Source organism: Podarcis raffonei, chromosome 10 (assembly GCF_027172205.1).
Source record: "Podarcis raffonei isolate rPodRaf1 chromosome 10, rPodRaf1.pri, whole genome shotgun sequence".
In the NCBI taxonomy this organism is placed as follows: domain Eukaryota; kingdom Metazoa; phylum Chordata; class Lepidosauria; order Squamata; family Lacertidae; genus Podarcis; species Podarcis raffonei.
The window spans coordinates 49,506,983-49,533,747 of record NC_070611.1 but is presented as its reverse complement, the minus strand read 5'-3'; the positions used below and the strand labels follow the sequence as shown (position 1 = coordinate 49,533,747).

The following is a 26,765-nucleotide window of genomic DNA, read 5'->3' as shown; positions in this document are numbered from 1 at the left end:
CTTCTTGTACTCAAACAAGCCACACTTCCTATACTCCCCCTTAAACCCCCAACAGGCATTAAAAACAGGTTTCTCCTAATAAAAAATGCTTTCTTTAACATATGTAAGGACACTGCAGATATAGCTCCATCCTGACAGTGCAATTCTATAGATGTCTACTCAGAAGTAAATCCCACCGAGTAATTGTAGGCCTCGTTTCTTATCCAAAGGGGATATGAGCATATGGTGCTTCATTAAGCATAATGATTTCAGAACTGACTGACTCAAAATGTATGAGTCATAGCCACACACAAAAATTAAATAAAAAGAGGTCACCGTTGCCTGTCTTATAAGCTTTATATCTCTCTCCACCCCCAAACTCCCTGTCCATCTGAATGTAACTATTACCGGCTTGTTGTCAACTCTTCTAAATTTTACAGTAAACAACATGACTTTCCCTAGAGGCATTGAACTAACTAGGCCAGCAGTATTCACTGTTTGGACAGTGCTGAATTAGACATTGAACTCATACAGTAAGAAAGTAGTAGCTAGATAGTTCAGTCCCCTGATCCCCCCACGGGGGGGTGTCCCTATGCCTTTAATACTATCTGGCAAGGGCTAGTTGCTGTCTTGCCAGCTTAAAGCAGGACCCCAACAGCTAGCCCCATAAAGTGGGTTTAATGTGTTGTCCTTAGAGCTGGGACCTATGTTTCGAAGGAGACCATTCAGCAGCAATTTGGCAACAACAAAAACAAAAGCAAATTTACCCATTCATCACTTCAGCAATACAATGGAGCAAATTTTGAATGCAACTATTTTCAGCTCCACATCTGAATCATTATAATCTTCAGATTAATAAGTGCACTCCTTAGATGACCCTGGTGGTCCCTTCCAACTCTACAATTCTCTGATTCTCTCATTCGCTTGAGGCAGGGTACACTGTTTCCTCTACAATAGACCAGTCCACACAGCAAGGCAAGGTACGACTGGAAGTTTTAAAAATAACTGAGATGACACACAGCCTGTAAATACTGAAATAGTCTCAAGTGTGTGAAAACAGCTTACAATTCTTGCTAGCTTCAAGTCAAATAAATGGTATATTTCCAAAGGTAAGTTAAGAAAGTCGTAGATAGGATCCTAGCTTGTTTTATTAGACACTGGGTTGTATTTTCACACAGCTTTCTCAAAAACAAATCTTGTCTGTATATCTTGTCAACAAACATCATTAAGCCTTAGGGCTCTGAACACCTGGGACCAGAATTTTAAGTGCATCCTAGGGTGGATTACATTAAATCAGGGCAATTAAGTCAATGATTTAAATACATAAGAGTGCAGAAGTCAGATTTAAATGAGTGAAATGAATCAATTTACCAATTTTTAAATTCATATATTTCTTGAACAAGCATATATACTAATTGGTTCATATACTGACTGAACGTATCAGCCTGCAAATAAATACAAATTTTACACTACCTAGGAGGAGCGTATTCCCAAACCTTTGGTCATGCAACCCACATTTTATGCTACAAAATTTATAAATCCCAACAGACAGATGAATACAGTGGTACCTCGGGTTAAGTACTTAATTCGTTCCGGAGGTCTGTTCTTAACCTGAAACTGTTCTTAACCTGAAGCACCACTTTAGCTAATGGGGCCTCCTGCTGCTGCCGCGCTGCCGGAGCATGATTTCTGTTCTCATCCTGAAGCAAAGTTTTTAACCCGAGGTACTATTTCTGGGTTAGCGGAGTCTGTAACCTGAAGCATATGTAACCTGAAGCGTATGTAACCCGAGGTACCACTATACATGTGAAATCAAGTGTTTCTGTTTGACTCTGTGCATATGCAAAGATACTAAGCAACAGAACTTATCTGAAATAATACCCTAAATTTTCCAAAAACAAGGACTGATACTTAATGGGTAGAACAGTGTTGCTTCATGCGATGAATAATAAATTTGCAAGCAATTTGATCAAGAGTTTAAATAAAATAGTCATAGTTTGCATAATAATAATAATAATAATAATAATAATAATAATAATAATATAATTTACTTTGCCTTTAAAAAAATCAAAACTCAGGTATTATTGCTCCCGGGTAATTGTTTTAAATAAAAAAGCAAGCATTAATGTGATGCTTGCATTTCTTTTCAGTAAGGCTTTCAACCTGAAGTTTTAGATATTGTGGCCGCCTTTAGTGAGTGGGATGTGTTAAAACTGCCTTTTTGTATGTGAATGTTTTTAGCTTTCATTTTGTTTTAGTTTTTTATTGGTTTTAATGTTTGTACTGTTGATCTGAGTTTACTTTTCATAAAAAGTGACTAATAAGTTCAATAAACAATGAAGTTGATGGTGATGATTACTTGTTTAACAGTTACCTCCTGCTCTTTCAAGAACAATTTGACTCTATCTAGAACAACAATTCCTGAACACAAGAACCACTCACCAACACTGCCTCCATCTTACAATGGTTTAGTCTATTAGCCCTCATTGAACTCAATCCTGCCTCCAGGCTTTGATCCGGCATTTGCTTCAAACAGTATGGAGCATACTGATGACACTGTGCTCCAAATCCTTAGATAGCCATTTTCAACAGCTTCACATACAGATGCTAACCTCAATGGGAGACAAGAGGGAACCCTGCAGGACCTCACAGCTCAAGAGTCAAAGACTGAACAGAAGTCCGCTTATGCCATTCCCTTGTAGCATCCCTGCAGGTATGAGGGGAACCACTGTAACACTGTACCTCTGGCTCCCAAGCCACAAAGCAGCTCCTGGAACAATCAAGAGTACCGAATAGTCTGTACTGATGATGGTGAAAACTCCCTGCAAAGGTGAGGGCCCAGACAGAATGATTCCACAGTTATGGAATTAAGGGATTCTTAAATGCTCTAGGGGATTTTCCAGTCAACATGGCTGGTGCTCCCATCAAGGCCCTAGTTTCAGTATGGAATAGCAAGATAGAAAGGACCATATAATTCCTAGGTGTGCTTTTCAACATTGTAGAGACTAACTGGCCCCTTGCTTTTCTGTGGAGCTTTTCTCAATGAAACAAGCCCAATGACAACTAAAGTATAGGTGGTGTGCAAGTCCCATAGTGAACACAGGTAGGAGCACATAATTGTGGCTACTGTGTGCACACGGTGGCAAAGAAGTCCTGCTTTACCACAACTAATTGTGACTCCTCGCCTACAGTCAGGAACATCTGAGACTTTGGAAATCAGCTGTGGAAAATTTGCAGAGCACTTTGAGATCAGCCATCATTGTCAGTCCTGATGGTCTTTTTTAGATTGCATGACAACGTAAGTTGATGCTTTATGCTCCAGGGCAAAGCTGACCTCCAGGCTGTTGCTGGATCCTTCAGGGACTTTTTCACTCCTCCCACGTAATATTCTCTCATGGCCCATTTTCCTGCTAACTACACAGTTTCTCTCTGTTCATGTATTTTTGGAAAATTCACTTGAGGCAAAGGCCTTAAGTCTTTCATAGATGACATTGAAACAATCAAACCTGACACTGGGAAAGGCTGGGAGGTGGGATATTCAGCCACAGACAGCAGAAGCTGCAATCATAGGTCCCCTACAGGATAAAGGGCTCGTTTAATATGATTCACCCAAGGGAAAGCTCTCTTACTGCAGTAGCAGTAGTAATAATAAGAACACCACAACTAGCGTAAATATTTCACTGTCCCATTTTATAGTTCCAGACTGTTTTTATGTTGTTCGGAAATGCTGTACGAGCAGGAAATCAGAACTGAATTTCTGATTGCTTCCCTGCTCCAAGTGTAGAGTCTACCCCAAGCTTCAAAATGGCACATGCACACGCATGTGTGGCTAAGAAGTAAAAAAAGCAGTTTTAGCAGGCTCTATCCCTGTGGCTGAAGTCAGAGCCAGGAAAACCAAAGCTTCCAATTAAGTAAAAGGAAAGATGAAACCCACAGGCACCACAGTTCATGTGCACTTTTACTTTTATGCCACTGGAATAACCTTCCAGACAAAACATTTACCCTAAGTAGAATGACGGTAAATGGTAACCAGTAATTTGGTGGAGACGGGAATTGCAAAACATTTTTCTAGTCTAATGTAATCTGGCATTGTTCGGGCGTTGGTTTAGGACTTTCCTCCCACCTGTGAATGCTAAAGGTAATGTGCTACCTTAAGGCTCCATGAAACATGCACATAGTTATCAGAAGAATTTCAGGTGATGGCTAGGATAGACAGAGAACATTAAATTAATGAATTTCATCCCCTCTCTTTACCAGTACAGTGGTATCTCAGGTTACAGACGCTTCAGGTTGCAGACTCCGCTAACCCAGAAATAGTACCTCGGGTTAAGAACTTTGGGGTGCGGCGGCAGCGGGAGGCCCCATTAGCTGAAGTGGTACCTCAGGTTAAGAACGGACCTCCAGAACAAATTAAGTTCTTAACCCGAGATACCACTTTATACAATCACTGTTTTCAGCCTGAGAGGGAGTAAGGATGCACTGGGACTCATCCTTAAGCTACAACCGATAGTCACAAAGAAATCCCAGAGGTATCACTATTGCTAAAAATAAAAAAGCACGGTGTTGTCCTTGAGCCCTGACCAATGAGGTGAACAGGGAACTGGGAGGCAATATCAGGCAAACTGTAAGGGTGCCACATAACCAATGTGACAGATGGGGGAATAAGTAACTTTGGCAGGCCAAGAGTGAAATGTCTCCCCAACATTACTGCATTAAAAAACCCCAACCTCAAACCTATGTCCCCTGGTATCAAAAATTTGGAAAACATTGTGGCAGATAATCTTTGCTTTCTGAATGCTGAGGAACTGAAAAGATTGTCTACATTCTTTTAGTTGTATTTCCTTAAAGTGGGAGCAGGGTGTGTGTGGTAGAAGTGAGACTTCTATGCCTGCTGCAGTATTTCACATGAAATTGTTCACAGAAATTTAATAGTTCTGAGCCTAAGGATCTGGCAACTGAGTGGGGAGAGCTGCATACAGTGGTACCTCGGGTTAAGTACTTAATTCGTTCCAGAGGTCCGTTCTTAACCTGAAGCACCACTTTAGCTAATGGGGGCCTCCTGCTGCCGCCGCACCGCCGGAGCACAATTTCTGTTCTCATCCTGAAGCAAAGTTCTTAACCTGAAGCACTATTTCTCGGTTAGTGGAGTCTGTAACTTGAAGCGTATGTAACCTGAAGCGTATGAAACCTGAGGTACCACTGTATATGTATAGGGGAGGTTTGTTTATCTGCCTTCCTTGGGGAAATCTCCTAATTCTGATATCGTTTCATTTGAGTCAAGAAAATTATATTATCAGACTCCTCCACCACAAAGGACTGTAAAGCTCAATACACATTTAGCAGTGCAATGTTCTGTTTGGTCATCTAAGCAGAATGTGGAGACTTGAATGAAGGATACATAGAAATCAGAACTGTAAACACTTCCAAATGCAGCCCTTCACTTGTGAATGCACTAACTCTTGGGACAGCCTAAAGAATATGTCATGCTTTGAAATGCTAGCCCTAAAGTCAGATAAAGACTATATTCTGCCCATGCCTTATAGGCATATGAATTTACAGTGACTATTGGTAACACACAAGGCAGCCCCAAGACATATATTCACAATAATATATTGCAATGTCAATCATGAATATAAGGCATAACTCATTTCTGCTGTAGGTCAAAAAACCTAGACAAAAATATAAAAGTTTAGGCTTATCAGTCACAGCAGCCCAAAATATGTTCTGAGAAGGCAAACTATTATCTTCCAGATCCTGAGAACTAGGAACCAGTGTTAGAAACTGAGATATGAAAGCTAGGAGCTAAATGGCACCTTAAACCTAAGTTATGGGCTAGGCACGCTTCTTTTGTAAAGCTGAAAATGAATGATCTGCAGCTAAAATGTTATGTTCATTTTTCACATGGTCTAGTCCTTCTTAAGAGGGTCTTTTCTCCAGCCTTGAGAGAGTAGCTAGAAGTGGGGAGGCAGAAAAATGTCCTCCTTTCCTTCCATTCTGTAGTTTTAATATGAAATCTTAGGCGCTGCTTGGGCTAATCAAAGTCCCTGTCACAAAATGTGCCTAGTACAACGGGAGCTTCGAACACTGCTAGGAACTGAGGAAAGACCAGAGCACTATGCCCAACTCATGAACTTCTCTACCAACAGTGACCCCCTAGATGCTGTAAACAGAATGCTAATCTAAATTGATTACTCCTCTGACCCAGCTTCATCATGGGTGTGTCATCTTATCTGTCTGATATACGGAATTTGTAGACAGGAGCAGCAGCAGCAATTTTCTCCAGAGACATCCTTTTCTGGGACTTTACTGTTGTAGCTCCTCACTACAGCGGTACCTCGGGTTACAAACACTTCGGGTGGTAAACTCTGCTAACCTGGAAGTAGTACCTCAGGTTGAGAACTTTGCCCCAGGATGAGAACGGAAATCGAGCGGTGGCAGCGGGAGGCCCCATTAGCAAAAGAACGGTTTGGGGTTAAGAACGGGCCTCCAGAACGAATTAAGTTTGTAACCCGAGGTACCACTGTACTGTCCAGTGGGCACCATTCTTGTGTAGTGGTTAGTGGCAGATTAGGACTGGGAGACCCAGGTTCAAAGTTCGGTTAAGCTGTGAAGCTCAGTGGGTGACCCTGAGCTAATCATTCTCTCTTATCTTACACTCTCAACCTTCGGTGAGCAACTTGATCAACTGTATTTTAGAAATTCAGTATTTTCCAACATTTTAGAAATCCAACATTTTAGAAATCCAAGTGTATGACATTCAAATATTTGTTCTCTCCCCCCCCCTCTCTTTGACATGACGCGTATTTCTACATGTTTAGAAATTTAATAACCATCAGGTTCAGGTTGGTAGTTTAAAACAGACATGGCTCAAACATGCTTGCAGCCTGAAAGCCCACCATCCCAAAGCCACAAGATTGAAACTAGGGTATATTCTTTTTAATTGGATCTTAAGGAGGAACGTCATTTTCAGGAAATGAATGTGTCCTTCAGAAGGAAAACATTAACTCCCAGTTACATATTCACACCACCTGGATCCTCCTTGTATGATCTCAAAGAACCGGATCCAGACCCCTGAGGGAACTGCACTATACCAACTGAACACACCTGAGGCACAGGTGTACTTAATTCTTCTCTGTTAGACTGCGGTGACTTTGAAGGGAAAAAACTGCAGTCCCGAGGCACCCCCCACCCAAACAGGGTGGGGGCTCATGAGAATATATTATGTTTTATGTTTTAAATTGTTACTCATTTTAAACCTTCGGGGGGGGGGCAGGGCGGAAAGAAAGCGATACAGCCCTATGGTTCCTTAAAGGATATATTGACATACCCCAAACATCTGCCGGAGATCAGGATCCCGAAAGCGGAAGGGAATGTTGGAGACATGCAGCCGCTTTGGAGTAGATTTGCTCTCGGTACTCTCATTGCTTTGTGTCTGTGACGGCTGGCCATCCGTCTGTGCCCCTCCTTCTGTCTGCTGCAATTAATTAAAATAAAAATAAAAAGTGGAGAAGAAATCACAAAAATTCCAGCCAAGATTCATCCATTTATCAGTTCATGTCTCAGGTATTTACACCACCCTTCTTGACCTAGTATCTGAGCACCTTTAAAGTAAGTTTGATAATAACAGCAAAGTTCAACAAGCAATCCTTTGTTCATGCAATGGTTGAGAGAAGAACAAAAACAGTAAGAGAATCTCCACAGAGAATGTTATTGGGAGATCATTTGCATCAGTGTAATTTGGATGTGGATTGAAACAGATACAGCTAAAGAAGAGCGAATAACTGTGCCAATACATTTACTGCAGAAGTAGATACCTTTTAATTTTTTTTAGATCGAACCTTTCTTGAGGCACTACTTTCAACCTGTGGCATTTTTAATATATGGATCTAATGTTGCACCCATATTAGACATGTCCTGCTTTCTTACCTTTAAAATCCTCTTGGCGTGCTTCCACTGGCATTTAGCTTTCAACACGTCAACATTTCAAGTTTATAATGATAGCAAACAGAATCAACAGTACACAGCACGTATACAGCACTTTAGGACAGTCAAAGCATTTTACATATTGTTTTTTTCCAACAACCCTGTTAGGTAGATCAGTATTATTCCCAAACTGCAGGTGGGGGCATTCAAGCTGAGAAAATGTGGCTTGCTTAAGTGATTGCAAGGCAAAGGTGAGATTCTAGCTGTGGTGCTCTGATTTGTAACACTCTCTCTCTTGATCACTATGCCATTCTAGCTTTAAATAGTTCAAGTTTATTTTACCATCATCTCACAACTAACGGCTATATAGGGCCTGGTGTACCTTCTATGAAATGGGAGTTTTTTGTGCATGCCATCCGTGGGTCCATTTTTTTTAAAACCCCATAGAGCGGTTGCTGCTGGCATTACTGCATCAGTTTGCTACCCCACTGCTCCTGAGACTGCGTGCAACTGCTGCCAGACGTAAAGAAGCCGTGAGGGCCACTAGCAGTAATACATCATATTTCTCCTTTTCACTGGCTGTGCTTCTCTTGATACCAGTGCTGCCTTAATGGACAGTAAAAGGCCTTTTACACAGGAGCTACAGCTTTACAGTCTAGCAAGTGGGTTTGTGAGGTGCCCTGCTTCCAACATCTGGTGGCAAATTATTCTCATCAACAACTACTTCCACTGTCTCTCTTCCCAATCAAATCTTTTGTTGCCCTCTCGACATTTATACTGATTCCCCCAAAGGAGACTGTAACTCTTATAAGATGCCAAATTTTCATTTCTTAAATGGACCTTACATGGTGATGCAAGCCAAGCCACATTTATATATGGCCACATTTATATACAGTCATAGGAAAAAGAAAGTGCACTCTCTTTGAATTTTGTACTTTTACATATGAAGACATAATAACAATCATTTGTTCCTTAGCAGGGCTTCAAATTAGGTAAATACAACCTCATATGAACAACGCATGACATATTACACCATCTCATGATGTATTTAACAGAAATAAAGCCAAAATGGAAAAGCCATGTGTGAAAAACTAAGTACACCTTATGCTTCAATAGCTTGTAGAACCACCTTTAGTAGCAATAACTTGAAATAATTGTTTTTTGTAGGACTTTATCAGTCTCTCACATCGTTGTGGAGGAATTTTGGCCCATTGTTCTTTACAAAGTTGCTTCAGTTCTTAGAGGCTTGCTGGCATCTGTTTATGCACAGCTCTCTTAAGGTCCCGCACAGCATTTCAACTGGGTTGAGGTCTGGACTTTGACTGGGCCATTGCAACACCTTGATTCTGTTTGTTTTCAGCCATGCTGCAGTAGATTTGCTGGTGTGCTTGGAATCCTTGTCCTGTTGCATGACCCAATTTCGGCCACGCTTTAGCTGTCGGGCCGATGGCTTCACAGAATACTTTGGTATACAGAGGAGTTCATGGTCGACACAATAACTGCAAGATTCCCAGGTCCTGTGGCTGCAAAACAAGCCCAAATCATCACCCCTCCACCACCACGCTTCACAGTTGGTATGAGGTGCTTGTGCTGATATTCTGTGTTTGGTTTTTGCCAAATGTGGCACTGTGCATTATGGCCAAACACCTTCACTTTGGTCTTCTCTGTCTAAAGGACATTGTTACAGAAGTCTTGTGGTTTGCTCATAGGCAACTTTGAAATCCTAAGTTGCGCTGCCATGTTCTTTTTAGAGAGAAGACGCTTTCTCCTGGCAAACCTTCCAAACAAACCATACTTGTTCAGTCTCTTTCTAATTGTACTGCCATGAACGTTAACATTTAACATGCTGGTGCCTTTAGACCCTGAGATGTAAATCTTGGGGTTTTTTTTTTTTGCAATTTCTGTGAGCATTGCAAGGTCTGACCTTGGGGTGATTTGCTGGGACGTCCACTCATGAGAATATTGGCAACTGTCTTGAAGGTTTTCCGCTTCTGAATAACCTTTCTCACTATAGAAGGATGGACTTAAAATTGGTTGGAGATGGCCTTATAACCCTTTCCAGTTTCATAGGCAGCAGCAATTGCTTCTCTAAGAGCATTGGTCATCTTTCCTCCTTGGCACTGTGTTAAAACACACCTGAATGCTCCAGACCAGCAAAGTTCTAAAACTTCGGCTTTTATAGAGATGGGTACACTTACTGAAAGGGACGCGGGTGGCGCTGTGGTCTAAACCACAGAGCCTAGGGCTTGCCGATCGTAAGGTCAGCACTTCGAATCCCCGCGACGGGGTGAGCTCCCATTGTTCGGTCCCTGCTCCTGCCCCCCTAGCAGTTCAAAAGCACCTCAAGTGCAAGTAGATAAATAGGTACCGCTCTGGTGGGAAGGTAAACTGCGTTTCCATGCACTGCTCTGGTTCGCCAGAAGTGGCTTAGTCATGCTGGCCACATGACCTGGAAGCTGTCTGCGGACAAGCGTTGGCTCCCTCAGCCAATAAAGCGAGATTAGCGCACAACCCCAGAGTCATCCGCGACTGGACCTAATGGTCAGGGGTACCTTTACCTTTACACTTGCTGATGATCAATTAAGCAAGGGCATTTGATTAGCTGTCTGCTACTTAATTCCTATGGAAGCAGGAAGGGTGTACTTAGTTTTTCACACATGAGTTCTCCAATTTGGCTTTATTTCCGTTAAATAAATCATGAGACAGTGTAATATGTTATGTGTTGTTGTTCATCTTAAATTGTATTTACCTAATTTGAGGACCTGCTAAGGAACAGATGATTGTTACTATGTCTTCATACGTAAAACCACAAAATTCAAAGAGAGTGCACTTTCTTTTTCCCATGACTGTAAGATCCTGTTAAAATTGGGTGTAGGATACAATTATTATGAGGGTGCAAAGGACCATGCAGCTCAATGCCAAGTGCTATAAGCCATGAAAGCCGACATTTCACTGAACAGCAGCAAGTTAACCTGAAGTGCAGACAACCCTTTAGTTATTAGCAGGATTTCATAACGTAAATTAGTTCTCCATCCTGCTTCTCCTTCTCTGTTACCAATAAGGCTACAATGAAGAACAGTGTCTTGCTCATGTTCGTAAACAACATAACAATCCAGTTTCGTAGGGCAGCGTCTCAGATAACCATCAGAATACCTCACTTGAAGCGCAGCTTTTGGCTTATGTTTACTTCTAAGGTGTTTTACTTACTTTAAAATCCACTGAGAACAAAAGATCCATTGTGTGCCATGCTCTTTTGCATGTACCGTCTCTAAACTTATTGTGCATTACAGATGACACTGGGACCTAAACATGGTGAAAGGCTCTAAACATGGAAAGAGACAGAAAGCCTTATTTAATCTTTGTTTGAATCCTTCCTGCAGGAGATTTTGTGTAAACCTTATTACGACATGGTTAACCTGCACCATTAGGGAACCCAGTTTTGGTGAGGTCTGAAAAAACGTGTTCGCTGACTGATGTGTTCTGGCAGGAGCAAAGCGAAATCAATAATAATCTAATCAGTTTTTAACCGCAGTTACAGCTAAGGAAAGCACAATGAAATACTTGCTGGTTTGCAGGTGACTTACGGTAATACTTCATGCCTGATTCTTCTTGTTTACAACACAGGCTAACTCCTCTTCATCATTAGAAGCATGAAAGGTTATTTTGTAGGTTTTGATATGCTTCCAATTATTTTAATAGACAATTATGTTAATGTGGGGGTGGGGTGGTATTCAACTAAGTTTTACTCAGAACAGACCTCCCATGTTCATTAATTTCAATGAGTCTACTGTGGGTAAAATTTAGTTGAATATCAACCAATATATTCCAAGAAATTTGCATGCTTAGCTATGCACTTTTTAAAAAAGTAAGTTTAAAACCATAAAAAATTATCTTCAAGAAGAGCTGCTGGTTCTTTGTGGATTTAGTAAAACAGGTTTCAAAGTCCCTGGCTGAACTACGAAGCCCACTGGATGGCCTCTGGTTTTTCAGCATCTTACAGCCTAAGGCTGTAAAGGAAAGAAAGGGTGGATAGTGCACATTTAAGTCAGAATTCCTTGAAAGAAGGGCTGGATGGCCATCTGTCAGGGATGCTTTTGTTGTGATTCCTGCATTGTAGGGGGTTGGACTAGATCACCCTTGGGTGCCTTCCAACTCTACAATTCTATAAAATGCGACAAGTACGAAAATCCAACATTTATCACCATCTATTGCAGTGCCAACATCTACTTTTAAGAATCTAGTATGAAAGGGTACATTATCAGAACCCATCAACTTAAATTATGTTCTCCAAAATATTAAAATGATGCTTTCATGTGACTTAACTGAAGCTAGATAATAAGGACTATAGAATTCCCAAAAGAGGTGAAATAGGTCCCTCAGCCACTCTTAAAAGCAGCACCACTAGGCTCTATTTGTCAGCTGCTACTTTTTCTCTCTCATTCTTTTCCAGATATGACCTTGGACTTGTGTATAAGCTTTTCAGGACAAACAAAAGCATATTAGCAGCAAACATTCACAAGGCAACGTGCTGAGCAAAGCAAGAGCAGCTTTCAGCTTTGCTTCAATCAGGCAATGAATGCAACATAAACTCCATCTGAGCATCTGCAGTCACACAATGCAAAACAAGACACCAAACAGCTGGGATAAACTAATTTCATTCAACCAAGAATCAATTTCAACCAGCCCCAAATATCAAATACACACATGAGTTTCCTGACAAAGGTACACCTGATCACATCACAAGTATACTATTTACAGTGGCTTCCAATTCCCTCCTCACTACACTGACAAAATTATCTCCAAACAAATGCATGGCGCACCCTGAGGGGAGAATCAATGCAGCTGGCTTGTGATTAAATCACACTAGGCTGTTTGGCAGTTTTATTTTTGACTTCGTCAGAGTCCTCTACTCCCCAGGGCAAAACTGTCCAAGGAGGAGGACAGAATGCATGACATCACATCTATCATCTGTGCAGACAACCACTAGGAAATAGTCTCCCTAAACAACCCTTGGATATCATTTCTCCCCCCATGGTCCAAGGGGTCTCTCTCTTTAAAGTGCTTTTTTTTTGCACTCTGGAGCACGGCTAATGCAAATTTCCAAATTCTGAGCAGCTTACAGCAGATGGTGAAATTGGCAAGTTGACACAGCCTTCCAGATGGCCACAGACATACGGCCCATCATTCCCGCTCCTGGTTACAAAGGGTGCAGACAGAGTGAGTAAACTGGGAACATGGCTGAACTGGTGGTTCTCAGTGTAACAGGGCTCCCACGGGTGGTGTGAATAGTTGGCGGGGATGTCCCTGCTCCTCCCAAACCTCTCCCAGTGGATACCTATACTGGGCCTGGCAGCAGGACCCTATTCACTACATAAGCTTAAAAGGTGAAGTGCATAAAATTATGTATTGTGTGTGACGAAAGTGGATCGGGAGGTGTGTTATTGTTCTCTCTCTCATAACCCTAGAACCCAATATCATCCAATGAAGCTGAAATGTGTGAGATTCAGGACAGACAGAAGAGAGAGAAAGAGTGCTTCTTCACACGCTGCAGTGTTAAACTGCAGAATTTGCTATTACAATTTGCAGTGATGACACCAACTAAACTGACTTCAAAAAAGGGAAGTGGACAGATTCCTGAAAGATATGGTTGTCCATGGTAAACCACTGAGCCTCTTGGGCTTGCTGATCGGGAGGTTGGCGGTTTGAATCCCCACAACGGGGTGAGCTCCCATTGCTCTGTCCCTGATTCTGCCAAGCTAGCAGTTCGAAAGCACCCCAGTGCAAGTAGATAAATAGGCACCACTGTGGCAGGAAGGTAAACTGTGTTTCCGTGCACTCTGGCACTCGTCACGGTGTTCTGTTGCACCAGAAGTTGGTTTCGTTATGCTGGCCACATGACCCAGAAAGCTGTCTGTGGACAAACGCCGGCTCCCTTGGCCTGAAAGTGTGATGAGCGCGGCAACCCCATAATCACCTTTGGCTAGACTTAACTGTCCAGGGGTCCTTTACCTTTACCTTACTAGCCATAATGGCTATATATTACCTCGAGTACCAGACACAGTATGCCTCTAAATAGCGGTGCTGGGGAACATGATTGGGAGAATGCTATTGCACTCCTCAGCAGCTTGTGGGCTTCTCCTATCCATCCAGTTGGCCACTGTGGGAACAAAATGAGGACTATTTGGGTCTTCTTATGCTCTCTTCCTCACTCCTTGTCTTGTTAGCGTGAGGAGTAAATGGAGCAATCAATGTTTAATCCCATGGGGGAAATTTTGCATCCCTAAACCCCATAACCATCTTGTGGGTGTATACTGCCATATTTATTTTCGGTGCTCCTAATCAGAGGCAGCGAGGACAAAAGATTCACTTCTGTGGCTGCACCAGGTTGTGGCACTCCCTGCCTCAAGATATTTGTGTGGTTTCTTCCTTGATGTCTTTCTGGCATCACTTTAAGACACCTATTCCGGAACAAGTTAAATTTGTCTATTAACTATTCATTTTATCTGCTGTCCTATCCCAAATTCTTTTTAGTAATTAAACAAAAAAATTACCAACATCATCATCTTGCTTTTAAATGCCCTGGCTTGGATTGTTAGCTGTCTAAAGCACATTTCAAAAGCCAAAAGGTAGGATAAATTTTTTCCTTCAATAAACAAATGAACAAATAAGGCTCTGTTCTGTCTTAATCAACAAGCTGTGATTTTGACTGAGGAAGGCTAATTACAAAAGGATTTGAGAATCCCTGCTCTAAACAGCCTGACCTAATCTTGATATAACATTTATACAGAAGAAGCCAACCAGTTCTGTTGGAATAACTTCTAAAGACTGCATACCAATGGAAATATAAGACTACGTAGAAGCTGAAATTTGTGCCCCAATTAATGTTGTGTTGTATATTGAAGAAAGCCAAGGTCTCAAATATGAGGAACGTGGGATGCCTCCCTTTTCCAGATTTCCAGTGCACATTTCACTCCTCAGAGCTTGACAGACTTCTGAAAGGTACATTTAACTTCAGACTTCCACAGAGATTAAAATATCACATTAGAGCTGCCAGAATACACCTTACTCTTTATGAGGTCATTAAAACTATAATAAAACACCGATTACCACAAATTAAGTTTTTTATAAAAATTGACTTCTGCCTCTCAGTTTTTAATTTCACTTTAAGTGATTGTTCACTAGACAGATGATGAATATAATAGACCCAGCCTTCTGATCTATTTTGAAGACAGCTTACACAGTGGCCTGGCAGGAGAAACCACCTCAAGTGTAGCTGATTAATGTATATACTTTAGAAAACAACTAATCTTCCACTAAGAAGTTTCGGCTCCTTCAGGCAAGCTCTCTGTCAGTGCCTCATTATAAGATACAGCTTTTTCTTTTCTCAAGGTTGCATATGGCTAGTCAGACTCTGCAACAAAATTAGTCTCTTCAGAATATATCTGGGGGGAAACCACTCGCTAAATATTCTGCACTCTGCTTGTAATATTTAGATTCCCCCCCCCCCAGAATTCAGGCTATTTTGGCAAACTGCTGGATGGCAGATATGAGATGAGACAGCATGAGAGAACAAGAACCAGGAACCTTTTGAGGTAGAAAGGGGAACTGGATCAGACTTAAATCTCATGTAGACCGACACTGGCAACTATACAGGCAGGGCTGAGGAAAAAACACTGCCTGAAAATGTGGAGAGCCACAGTTAGTCCATGTAGAGCCCATCGCTGCTCACTGTCCTCTTCATCATGAGGTAGTGAAGGTGGTTATCTTTCTCCCCCCAGAAACACAGAACGGAAGCAGGAAGTCGAAAGAGTGAAGCTCCTTCCCAGTTCCATTTTTGACTACTTTTCAAGGCTGCTGGACCAAAAAAAAAAAAAAAGATTTGCCTAGACGATAGGGTGGGAAATGGGGTGATCTGGGGAACTGGAGTGAGTGAGCTAGTGAGACAAGGGACACACATGCACTCACAAGCTGGATCCAGTAAAATGGATAGTCTTGAAATCCACCCCCCCCAGGTTTCTCACCACCACATCATAGGTCACCTGGTCAACAGCTATGTTATGTGATTCACTCGTGATTTTGTCATAATCCTACGTAAAAATAATGAACATCCTTAAGGATCCATGCCTTGGATGAATGTTTTTGTGTTGCTGACAAGCACCAAATTTATGGTTTTTACAGTGCAGTCCGTCAGTGTACTCTTTTAATTTGATTGTGTCTGGTGGGACCCCATGTAAAATAAAGCACATTCAGGAAAGCCATGGAATTGCAGTGTTGAAAGGGATCCAATGGTCATCTAGTCCAACCCCCTGCAATGCAGGAATCACAGCTAAAGAATCCCTGATAGATCCAACCTCTGTTTAAAAACCTTCACTGAAGGACACTCCACCACCTCCTGAGGTAGTCTGTTAGAAATTTCTTTCTGGTGTTTAGTCAGAATCTCCCTTGTCATTTGGTTCCAGTGGTTTGGGTCCTACCCTCTGGAATGCAAAGAAGACCTAGAATCATAGAATTGTAGCGTTGGAAGGGACCACAAGGGTCATCTAGGGATCGCACCTAAAGCCAAAATTGCATAGAGACAAAACACATCGGAGTCAATGGTAGATGGGATTGTCAAAGTCCTTTTCCCAGGAAATCTGCCCCGTTTCTGCTCTCTTTTTAATTATTATTTTTTTGCCAAGTACATAAAGCTGAAAGCACACAAGTTAAATGTGCATAAGTTGTAAGCACACTGTATATCTATATCTATAAACATACACACACATATATATAAACAAGAGGATAGGAGCAGCAAGATGGTAAGCAAGAGAGTGGGGGAGGAGAAACCAAAATGGTGACAGGAGCATATAGAGAAAAATGAAGAAAAGAAAAACGAATAGCTAAAAGTAACAATAAAGAATGGGAAAAACCATAGAAAAAATGAAAAAACGGGAGGAACAGGAAAGGAACAGGAATCAAAGACAGACGTGTGCTTGCTTTCTCGAAGGCAGGACAGACTGAGGTGATATCGTGCATCCTGGGTGTCACCTGCTTCCCAAGACATTGTGCCTGCCTCTGGCCACTTGGTGGGGCCCCTAAAGCCCAGTCCAACAGCCTCACTCACACTGCACAAGATAAATGAGAGCTCCCTAATTTTTTTAAAGAGGAAGGAAGGAAGGAAGGTCACTAAAACACACTGTGGAGAAAAACTACAGAAAGCCTTTTGCTGAGATACTGCTAATGTAGTGGCCAGATTAAGAAAACTGAATGGAAAGGTGACTGCTTATCATAGCATGCAAAGATGAATCAAAAGTTATTTTGCAGATTCCAAATGTTTGACTAGATTGTGGCCATGAACAAGAATATGGAAAGTGGCTGTGAGCATATGCAAAGTGCTTTTGCCTCACTACTTGCTGTTGCTCATTGGAGGAAGGGCTCTGAAGTCAGAGACAATGATTTCCACTTAAGCTTGAGCCCCGGAACTTCTCAATTAAGCAATGCCTAAAGGAAAGGCTGTGTTATGTGAAGGAGGAGGGAAGCAACAATGCATTAAATCATTGCACCGGAAATGCAAACAAAAGTGTTTGCATTTTTGGAGCAATCAATACCCCCTGTACCCTGTACAAATTGTCACACATTTACTACTTTTCTCTCCTTGGTACTTTATGAATAACCGCCTACAGAAAATATGGGTGCAGGAGTCAGAATGTTTGGGAGTTAATCACATCTAACCGAAGAAGAACAGATGGCGTTTGCCAACAGCTGTATCTTGCTCCAATCAAATTCCAGTGTGTTCTGTTGTTATGAGTGCTGCTTCACACATTACAAAGTTCTTAACACAGGCACGACATAGCATGGAAACCGGAAAGAACTGAAGAAATCGGCTGAGAGAGGCAAAGCAAGTTAAGTTCACTGTAGCCTGGAGGCCCAGTTTGAAATGTCATTGCAGATCACCAATTAAATTTGGCGTATCAAGTCTACTCCCCCTTGGATAATACCCCTATACATCATGATTCCCTCATATGATTTGGCATGACCATTATTTATTAGTCAGAACATCTAGGACCAAAATATTGTGCAGCCTGAAGCTCAGGAATGAGATGGGTGATCTGAAGATAGGGCAGAGTATACATTTCCCTCACTTAATTTTATTGTGTTACTATTCTTTGCTTTAAGAAGACAAAGCTTCCTGGCAGAACAACTGATTCATTCTGAAAAGAGATGACTAAAACACAGATGACAGAACTAGATGAGATGTTTTCTGGACATCCATACAATTCATAATCCTAAGAAACCTGCAGGAATCTATTTCAAACATTGTCATCTATACCTTAGCTACTGCCAGTTCTTGCACTTATGGGATCATAACTGTCAAATTACAAGGATACACATGCATCAGCTTAATTGAGAAGTTTCAGCCATGGACAGCTGACAACAGAGAAATTATTAAGAGGGGGAATATCTACAAGAATAGGCTGAATGTTGAGAATACTGTAGAAAGATTTCCACTGCAAGTTACTGAATTTCTACTCTCAAGTCAACCTCTTAACAGAGACAACACCTAATCTTTACATCATGGTCTGCAGATCAGGAACATACCACTAGCTTGCATTATCTCCTGGTCTCCATGATTTGCTGCAACCATGATTTCTGAATCAGGTTTTTTAAAATAAAAAAAAGGCTTAGTGAAAACCAGGACTGCTTTAAAACCATGATGTTAAACCGTGGTTTAAGGTGGATTTGCAAACCAGAATTTGGGGCAATCCTGGTTTTCAGAAACCATAGTTAAATCATGCTGACAGATTTTAGTATGCTATACTTAAAAGCAGACCGCAGAAGAGAGGGGGAATTTGTGCATAAGCCAGCATTGACTAATGTGAATTAATCTAGATTTCAGAAGTCTCTGTTAATGTCATACAGACATATGATTAAAAATGTTGAGGCTGGAGTGAAGCATTCTACTGCTGTCTTTTGCAATTATTCTGATGTCAAATTCAGCACAGTAAGTTCCCTTGAAGACAAGTCTGGGAACTTCTTGACTGTGGTGTTCATCATAAGAAACTGATCTAATGTTCTGAATTACTATGAAGATGTGGGAAAGGGAAAGGAAGACCCTCCCCCCGCCCAAAAACCCCCCACTACTAACAAATCCTTCTGTATTTCGTGCTTTCTTTCCCCCTTCCAATTTTTTGGGGTTCTCACAAACAGACCTGTGATGGATGGTTATATACCTAGACCAGATGGTGCAGAAAAATATCCTGTCAAGGCAGCCTGCTAAGCACACCATGGGGTGCTTCAGATTTTCCAATATATGAATAGTCATCAAAATATCTTATGGTATACAAACTAATTCAGAATTACAAGGAGTACACATTAGAGGGAACCAGGGGCCCTTTATTTGTTTATATTAAAAATAGTAACCACATAGGTTCTGAGCTTGTTTGTCCCCAGATGCTTGTCAAAGAAGGATAATGAATGTTTCTGTCTTGGCTGCAAGATGACATTTAACTAGTAGGCCAGTGATGCAGAGTTGCTGGGAATGCAAACATATTGAAGGGTTTTTTGGATGGGAAACTAGAGCTTCATCCAGTGATTGAATGATTAACTTAACAGGCACATATAAGAAGAGTATACTATGGTAACTATGTACCCTTGTGATGGAAATAATAAACAGTTACCAGATATTAAACACTGGGATTAAATGCAACAGCTAATTCAGAAATAGAAGCTTTGCCAACAATGGCACTGAGGATAGAACTACATGTTCAGCAGAGACTTGAATTGCCAAACCCTGCTCTCTACTGAATATGTAGCTCTACACAGAAACTACAACTGCTGATAAAAAATTCAGGCATTAAGATTGGGCATAGATACTTTAGAGGAGGTGAGCTCAGGTATGGGGGGCTCCTTGGTCCTGAATGGGGTAACTGTGTCCCTAAAAGACCAGGTGCATAGCCTGGGAGTCATTCCGGACTCACAGCTGTCAATGGAGACACAGGTCAGTTTTGTGTCCAGGGTAGCTGTTCACCAGCTCCATTTGGTACACCAGCTGAGACCCTCCCTGCCTGCCTGCACATTGTTTCACCAGGGTGGTACCTGCTCCAGTTATATCCCACTTGGGCTACTGCAATGTTCTCTATGTGGGGCTACCTTTGAAGGTGACTTGAAAACTACAACTAATCCAGAATGCGGCAGCTAGATTGATGACTTGGAGTGGCCACCAAGACCATATAACGCCAGTCCCAAAAGAACTATGTTGGCTCCCAGTACGTTTCCAAGCACAATTCAGAGTGTTGGTGCTGACCTTTAAAGCCCTAAATGGCTTTGGCATTGTATACCTGAAGAAGCACCTCCATCCTCATCGTCCAACCCAGACACTGGGATACAGCTCTGAGGGCTTTCTGATAGTTACAGGAAATCAGGCAGAGGGCCTTTTTGGTAGTCACGCCTCACCTGCAGAACGCCCTCCCATCAGATGTCAAGGAGATTTGTGATTTTTAAAAAACATCTGAAGGCAGCCCTGTTCAGGGAAGTGTTTAGTGTTTGATGTTGGATTGGGTTTTTACTATTTTTTGTTGGGAGCAACCCAGTCAGATGTGTGGCATATAAAAAGTTGTTGTTGTTTTTATACAAAGTATACTAATTTAATAAATAGTAAGTTGGCTGCAAGAGTATTTTGGCACAGAACCCTCAGGCTGCACACTGAATTTAAATTCCACATTGCAAATTAAAGTGTTTGCAATATGGTTAATATTATTTAATATACACAATTAACATATTTAATTGAATATGTAGAATTAAATACATTGAGTCCCTGACAGAATAAAGAAGCTGGGAATATACAAATAATAGTAATACTAATACTAATATTTTTGAAGGCTTCTAGTCAGACTAGTGGAGCCTCTTGTGAAGCCATTAAATAAACATAGCCTGTGAAGAAGTGTGTACGATGCTGGACTACCCTCCCCTAGAAATCCTCCAAACAGCCCTGGTGTGGAGTTATCTTGGGTTAGTCTGCAGTTGACTCCCCACCCCTCACCTCTAAAGTGAATAAACTGGGGTCGGAGGGAGTTGGGGGGGGGGGACAACCGGCTGTTTTTTTAAAGTGGAGCAATGACCTGTATTAAGAATAATCCAGGCAATGCCCCACACTGGAAGAGTTTCTAACTGAGAATATTGAATGGGGAAACGTGCTAAATAAGGAGCAAACCAGAAAGGGCAATGCGAAGTCCAGGGATAAAGCCCGAGTGCATTTTCAGACTGTTCAGTCGGAAGCGCACCAGAGGTTGTCTGAGCAATACAGGAGAGTGGCTGTGGGGATAGGGGATAGGGATTTAACATGATCTCACCAGGCCTTGCTTCTCTTTCCTCTTCATCATATTTTCCCCCCTCATGAGGGGAATTGGGATATGAGGCTGTCTGAAATAAGACTCATAACTGGTTAAACAAACAAACAGATGATAAAAGAGTGCCTCTGAGGATGTGTTGAGGTCTTCCTCTCTAAGTCTTTTGTCAAGGATCTCAGGAAGATACAAGACTTTATGGCCTCACTTTGCTATTATCTGGGTCAAGAGGGTTAAAGCGCCAAGGAGAGCCCAATAGGTAGCGAGGGACAAGGCAGACGAGCTCCACACTCCTCGTGCCACCCCAGCCAGAGGTACGATGGCGACCCCAAAGAGGAGGAACCAGTAGTACTGGAGGCGGTTTTGCAACCTGCCTGCCTCCTCCTCCTCAGTTCCTCCTCCTCCTGCTCCAGAGCACACCTCCCCCTCCTGCTCCAGAGCCAAGCTAATCCCAGGCTCACTGCCCTTTCGCTCCTGCTCTAGCAGCCCTCCTCATTCCAACTCCAAGGCACACAAGCTCCAAGGTGGACCAGCTAGCCAGCCCTCGTTTCCCTAAGTGCACCCCAATCTCTGCTGGGAAGGAAGCGTTGGTTGTGTAGAGCAGCCCAGGCAAAGCCTGGCCTGGAGATATGGAGCAGGTGGCACTTGACCAGATTCCCAGCCACTTCCTTACCTCCCCCCACAGCTCAAATCAGGGGACTTTGATGGATTGGGGGAGGAGAGAAAAGGCTTCACATCTACATTACCCTCTGCTCTTGGCCCCAGCCAAAAGCCCACTAGCTGACTGCCTACTTCATCCCCTGAAACACCAGCTTTCCTAATGAGGCAGGAAATCCGTGGAACTTAGCAAGGGCTCCCATGTTGGATCACCCTGCTTTAGAGAAAGACTTGCTCCTGTTTAGTGGCAGCTTTAGGACTGAAGAAGCTTCATGGCTTAGGTTATAAGTGGGTAATTCCAGAAACTGCTGGCCCGCTCATTGTTCTCTGTAATCTTGGCTGAGAAGTGTTTTTAAGGCCTGTGTTTTTAAGGCCTATTTGCGTGGCACAGAATCTTGAGTCAAACAATTTGAGCCAAGAGTGTGTTGCTCTGGAAAGATCTCTGGGAAATTAAAAACTCGCTCCTAGGGACTTTAGATTCCAGGCACATATTTAACTACCGAAGGAACATTTTAAAAATGGAGAACTTGTGACAGATCTGATACAAGACAAAAACATTTTAGCACCACAAAAGAGTTCAGGATGTGGTTATCCAAGGTTTTTTCTACCAATGGAGATAAATTGTCCCACATTCTTAAAAATAATTAAAGCTGAGTTGTCCCTGGCAGAGCAATTCCAAAGCAAAGATTGCTGAAGAGGCATTAAACCTGAAAGCCACAACCCTACATCATGTGATAAAAAATATGAAGCAAGGGAAGCTGCAATAATATTCTTTTTGAGATCTGCTCTACTACTTGTGCCTGAAACCTAGATCTGCATATAAAAGATCCTTCCAGTGGGATTGATGGGCTCATGGCTCAAAAACCAAGCAGAAATTCAACCAGTTACGAGGCTACAGACTTGGCGATCCATCATATATCTCACCTACTCCATTGTTTTTCCGATAAATATGATTTGGCAGGCAGCTAAGGAACAGTTATGGTGTTTCCAGAAGAAGGATTTCCCCCAGTGCCAGGTATAGCAGTCACAGGATATACAGGGACTATGCCAATTTCCATTCCAAGGGTCCAAACATTACTAGAGAGACCAACACGAATGTCAGGCTGAATTAATGAGATGCGCAAATTCTGTTTTCCTAATGTGTAGTTTTCTTGTGATACTCTTTCTCTATTTGGGGTTGGCGTAAAACAGCCATAGGGAAAACAGTCAGCATGACAAGGCCTTAGGCTAAAGGGTAGGAAACAATGCCATCATCCCAAAGGGTAAAACTGGAAACCTATACCCCACCCCCGAATAGCTTTCCTGCACGTGTGCAGTTTACACACACTAGATTGCACTGATTACAACCATGAGATGTAAGAGCCAAAACAATAAAGCCTAACAATTTATGGAGATATTTCAGACAAGTCTCCTTCAGAGCCTTCAAGTTCTGTGAGTTCTCCCTCCCCTACAGCAAAATTTGTAGGTGAAATCTCATCAGGCTGAAGGCACTAGGTGAGTCTCCCTGGGGAGAGCATTCCACAAACAGGGAACCACCACAGAAAAGCCCCGTTCCCATGTAGGATGTCCATTAAGAAAGGCCTCAGATGATGGTAACAGGGTCCAGGTAGGTTCATATAGAGAGTGGCAGTCCTTTAATGATTGCAGTCCTGAACCGTTTAAGGTTTATAGGTCAAAAGAATGGCAAAACAAGCTGTAAACAGCAGCACTATCAATGCTGTAGGGGGGTGAGATTCTACACCTCCTTGGGGATGCTTGTTCCATTGTGGAGGAATATTTTACCCTGCTCAGTGATGGCTCCAACAAGCATTTTTCTTGTCTTTGTGGACTCCCAACAAGCTTGACTCTCACTACTTCACCAAAATACAACTGTCATCTTTTTTAAAGGCTGTCATTCTGATCACCTCAGCTCACCACTTGACATGTGCAGGCTCCTATCCTCACTCTCACCAGTTCTCTAAGCAGTTGAATTAGCTGATGAGACACAGTGCTCTTTCATGCAGTACACTGAGATTGCCTCCTAATATGGAAGAGGAACAGGAGGCTTGGCAGCAGCTGGTGACTAAGGTCAACGCTCCCATTATTCATTCCCTGCTTCATTGTATTAAATTAAATAAACGTCTGGACAAAGATGAAATCAACATAAACGCATAGAGGCAGCTCAGAACCGGCATACAGGAGATCCCATTTCATTTGCAGGATTCATATCTTCCATTGTCACACTGCAGACATCAAGCATTTTCATGCAAAAGATCTAAGACTGTGTTGTACTTTCAAGCTCGGGAGCAGATAGTATGACTCTACACCATTAGGCAGGACTTGTTATAGCTACCAATAATGCTTTGCCCTACTTTAAGTGCATCTGGATTTGGCTTCCAACGAGAGCATTAGGTTTAAATGAGTTAGTTTAGTACCTTATGAGCCAAAACGCCTTCTTTTTCAAGTCAACTGTTTATTTTAAGCAATTTTATTTTAAGCAATGTTTTAAGGTATTGATCCATGATGCCACCTGCTCACCAAAGACAAAATGCTACCTAATGCTAAGCATCTCTATACACCTCAAACTGGTATTTTCAATCATATCCTTCCATTCAAGGCCACTGCACTCATGTAGGACTTACTTGGGAGCTGTGTGTGTGTGCTATTAGCCAGCTACGTTACAAGAAAACTGAAAGCATTAAAAGATTAAATCCATCCTTTGCACCCAAGATTCCCACCATAATGCTCTTTATTAGGAAGTTAAGACTTAACAAGTGGCTTAACAGATGGATAAAGCTTTTCGTTTAGATAATCCGCAGGCATATTGCCCAGTTCGAGACTACAGAATTATGTCAAAAAGGGAAAAAAGTAAATGGCTTTGTGGCAGTCCAAGAGTCTTGTCTACAACATCATTTCTCAATTCCATCATGGTGCTGCCCTCAAATCTTCACCACATTATGTCATTCTGAGGAACAAACTCTACCGATTCATTTCCACCACCCCAATCTAGAAATTCCCCCCTAAAATGGTCCTATTCTTAACAACCAAAGGCAGCCACAATTGGCAGGTCTGCTCACCAAATCCAGCAGTCCATTCTTTTAAAAGATCCATTTAAAGTTTGAACAAAACACAGAGGAGCTTACAGGTCTCCTTGTGTCCCTTTGAGTGAAGATTGGATCTTCCTCACCTCCTCTGTCCCTTTATCCTACTTAATAGAAACAAGCAGTTCTGGCAGAGAGGAACTGAGCTGCATCAGATTAGGGGCAATAAGGGTTTGGACACCCACATTTGCAGGTAAGTTAACCTTGGGTATCGTGATTCCATCATGTCCAAGCCACACTGGTTATACAGGCACCTTTCACACTGGTGCCAACCAGACCCATCTGCATTCACTCCTGTCTCCGAAAGGGGGCACAGGGTGTGAAAAGGCCCCTATATGAGGGCCCATCAGCCACATGAAAGTGGACTGGAGGGCATGTCAACTAGTTAAGAATAAAACAAGCTGGCTTGATTTTTCTGTCACCCTCTTAATTCATTCAGCCTGGATTGATTGATTGATTTCAGATGAATAACAAACACCTGCCCTTCTCAGTTCTCTTTCCAATGCTCTCCTTTGGTCATCACAGCTTTTGTCAGGGAAATGGGGAGAAATTAAAAATAAAGCTTGGAATGCAAAGGTACTCCCCACCCCACCGGCCAGACTGAATGTCTAGTTTTTGCCACAAGAGTCCTATCTATGCAGTTTGGGAAAAATACAAATGCGAGAGATTAGGCATTCACATCTGAAATAAGTAACACTGCACTGCTCAGCCTTGCTACGCATACCGTAAGAGATCCATTCTGTGTGGTGGCTGTGTTCGTGTTCTGTTCTCCGTGCGCCTGTGTACTCCCGTAGATTGTCAGATTGTGCTCGCTGGTCTGGCCTGCATAGTCCTGAGTGTGGGGTACGCCATACTCTGTGGGAATCCCATTCTGTGGGGGAGGTGGGAATGGGATTGTTGTGAATGGCTGGACCATCGTGTCAGGAGTGGCTGTCGGCTCCTGGTTACCCTGCAAGTGAAAAAGAAAACAGCATTTAATAATGCCATCCCCAAAAAGAGCTCTTTCAACAAACAGTCTTTCAAGGGTCCAGATAAGTTCTCTTTCATTCCTCAACAAGAACACATACTCCCTGAAGAAGCAAGCAATCTTGTCTCCTGGAAACCATCTGCACGCATTTTCTTTAGCATATTTAATGTGTAACAATAAGTGATAAGATCAAGTTTTCAAGCTCAAGAGACCCCCCACAATCCTATTAACTGCAGAGAAGCATTCTATCAAACTGAAGTACTGGGTTCTTACTCATGGCACCAGAACAAAGCGTGTTTTTGTTGCAGTTTTGTTTTTGTTTTTTTAAAAAGAGGAAAATAAAACTGCAGAATATTAGAGCAGATTTGTACCCTGACATCTCATTAAACTTTAGAATGGGTATCAGTTGATACATTCTTTGTTTACTAGTGCAGACCATCCCTCCTTCACTGTAGCTCAAGGTAGATTGTTTCAAGGTTACTTAAGGAGCACCTCCACCTATTTGATGAATAAAGTGCCCTGCCATCTGAGTCAACTCACTACCACGCATTAAGGCGTCCTTGTCATCAAGGGCGGTTGTAATGACTGCTTACCCCTTACCCTGCAACAGTTTAGTAGAAATAAAACAAAATTTCACCATCTATATTAATTTGTTTAAAATAATTAGTTTTAGTTTTGCAACTGTAAGATGACAATGGAGTTTCAGAATGACACCCAAAGATAAAAACTTTTTTTAAAAAATAATATTAGTTAAGTTGACTTCATTATTTCACAACAAAAATCTTCATAGCAGCAGTCAAAATGAAACAAGCAAACAAAACAAAAACATTTTGTTTTTAT

The 26,765-nt window shown here is 42.0% G+C and overlaps 1 protein-coding gene across 14 annotated transcripts in view; it reads right to left on the bottom strand.

The window, feature by feature from the left end:
- The window catches only part of RBFOX2 (RNA binding fox-1 homolog 2), a 175,648-nt gene that overhangs the window by 43,338 nt on the left and 105,545 nt on the right, over positions 1-26,765 (bottom strand). For 11 of the 14 annotated variants that reach the window (XM_053404796.1, XM_053404794.1, XM_053404785.1 and 8 more), the window contains 2 exons: positions 25,683-25,907; positions 7,307-7,453 (listed from right to left, as the gene is read on the bottom strand). In XM_053404796.1, the coding sequence (XP_053260771.1) occupies positions 7,307-7,453; positions 25,683-25,907 (372 nt within the window). The remainder of the gene's footprint in view (positions 1-7,306; positions 7,454-25,682; positions 25,908-26,765) is intronic. The other 3 variants (XM_053404793.1, XM_053404792.1, XM_053404786.1) reach the window with 1 other exon arrangement.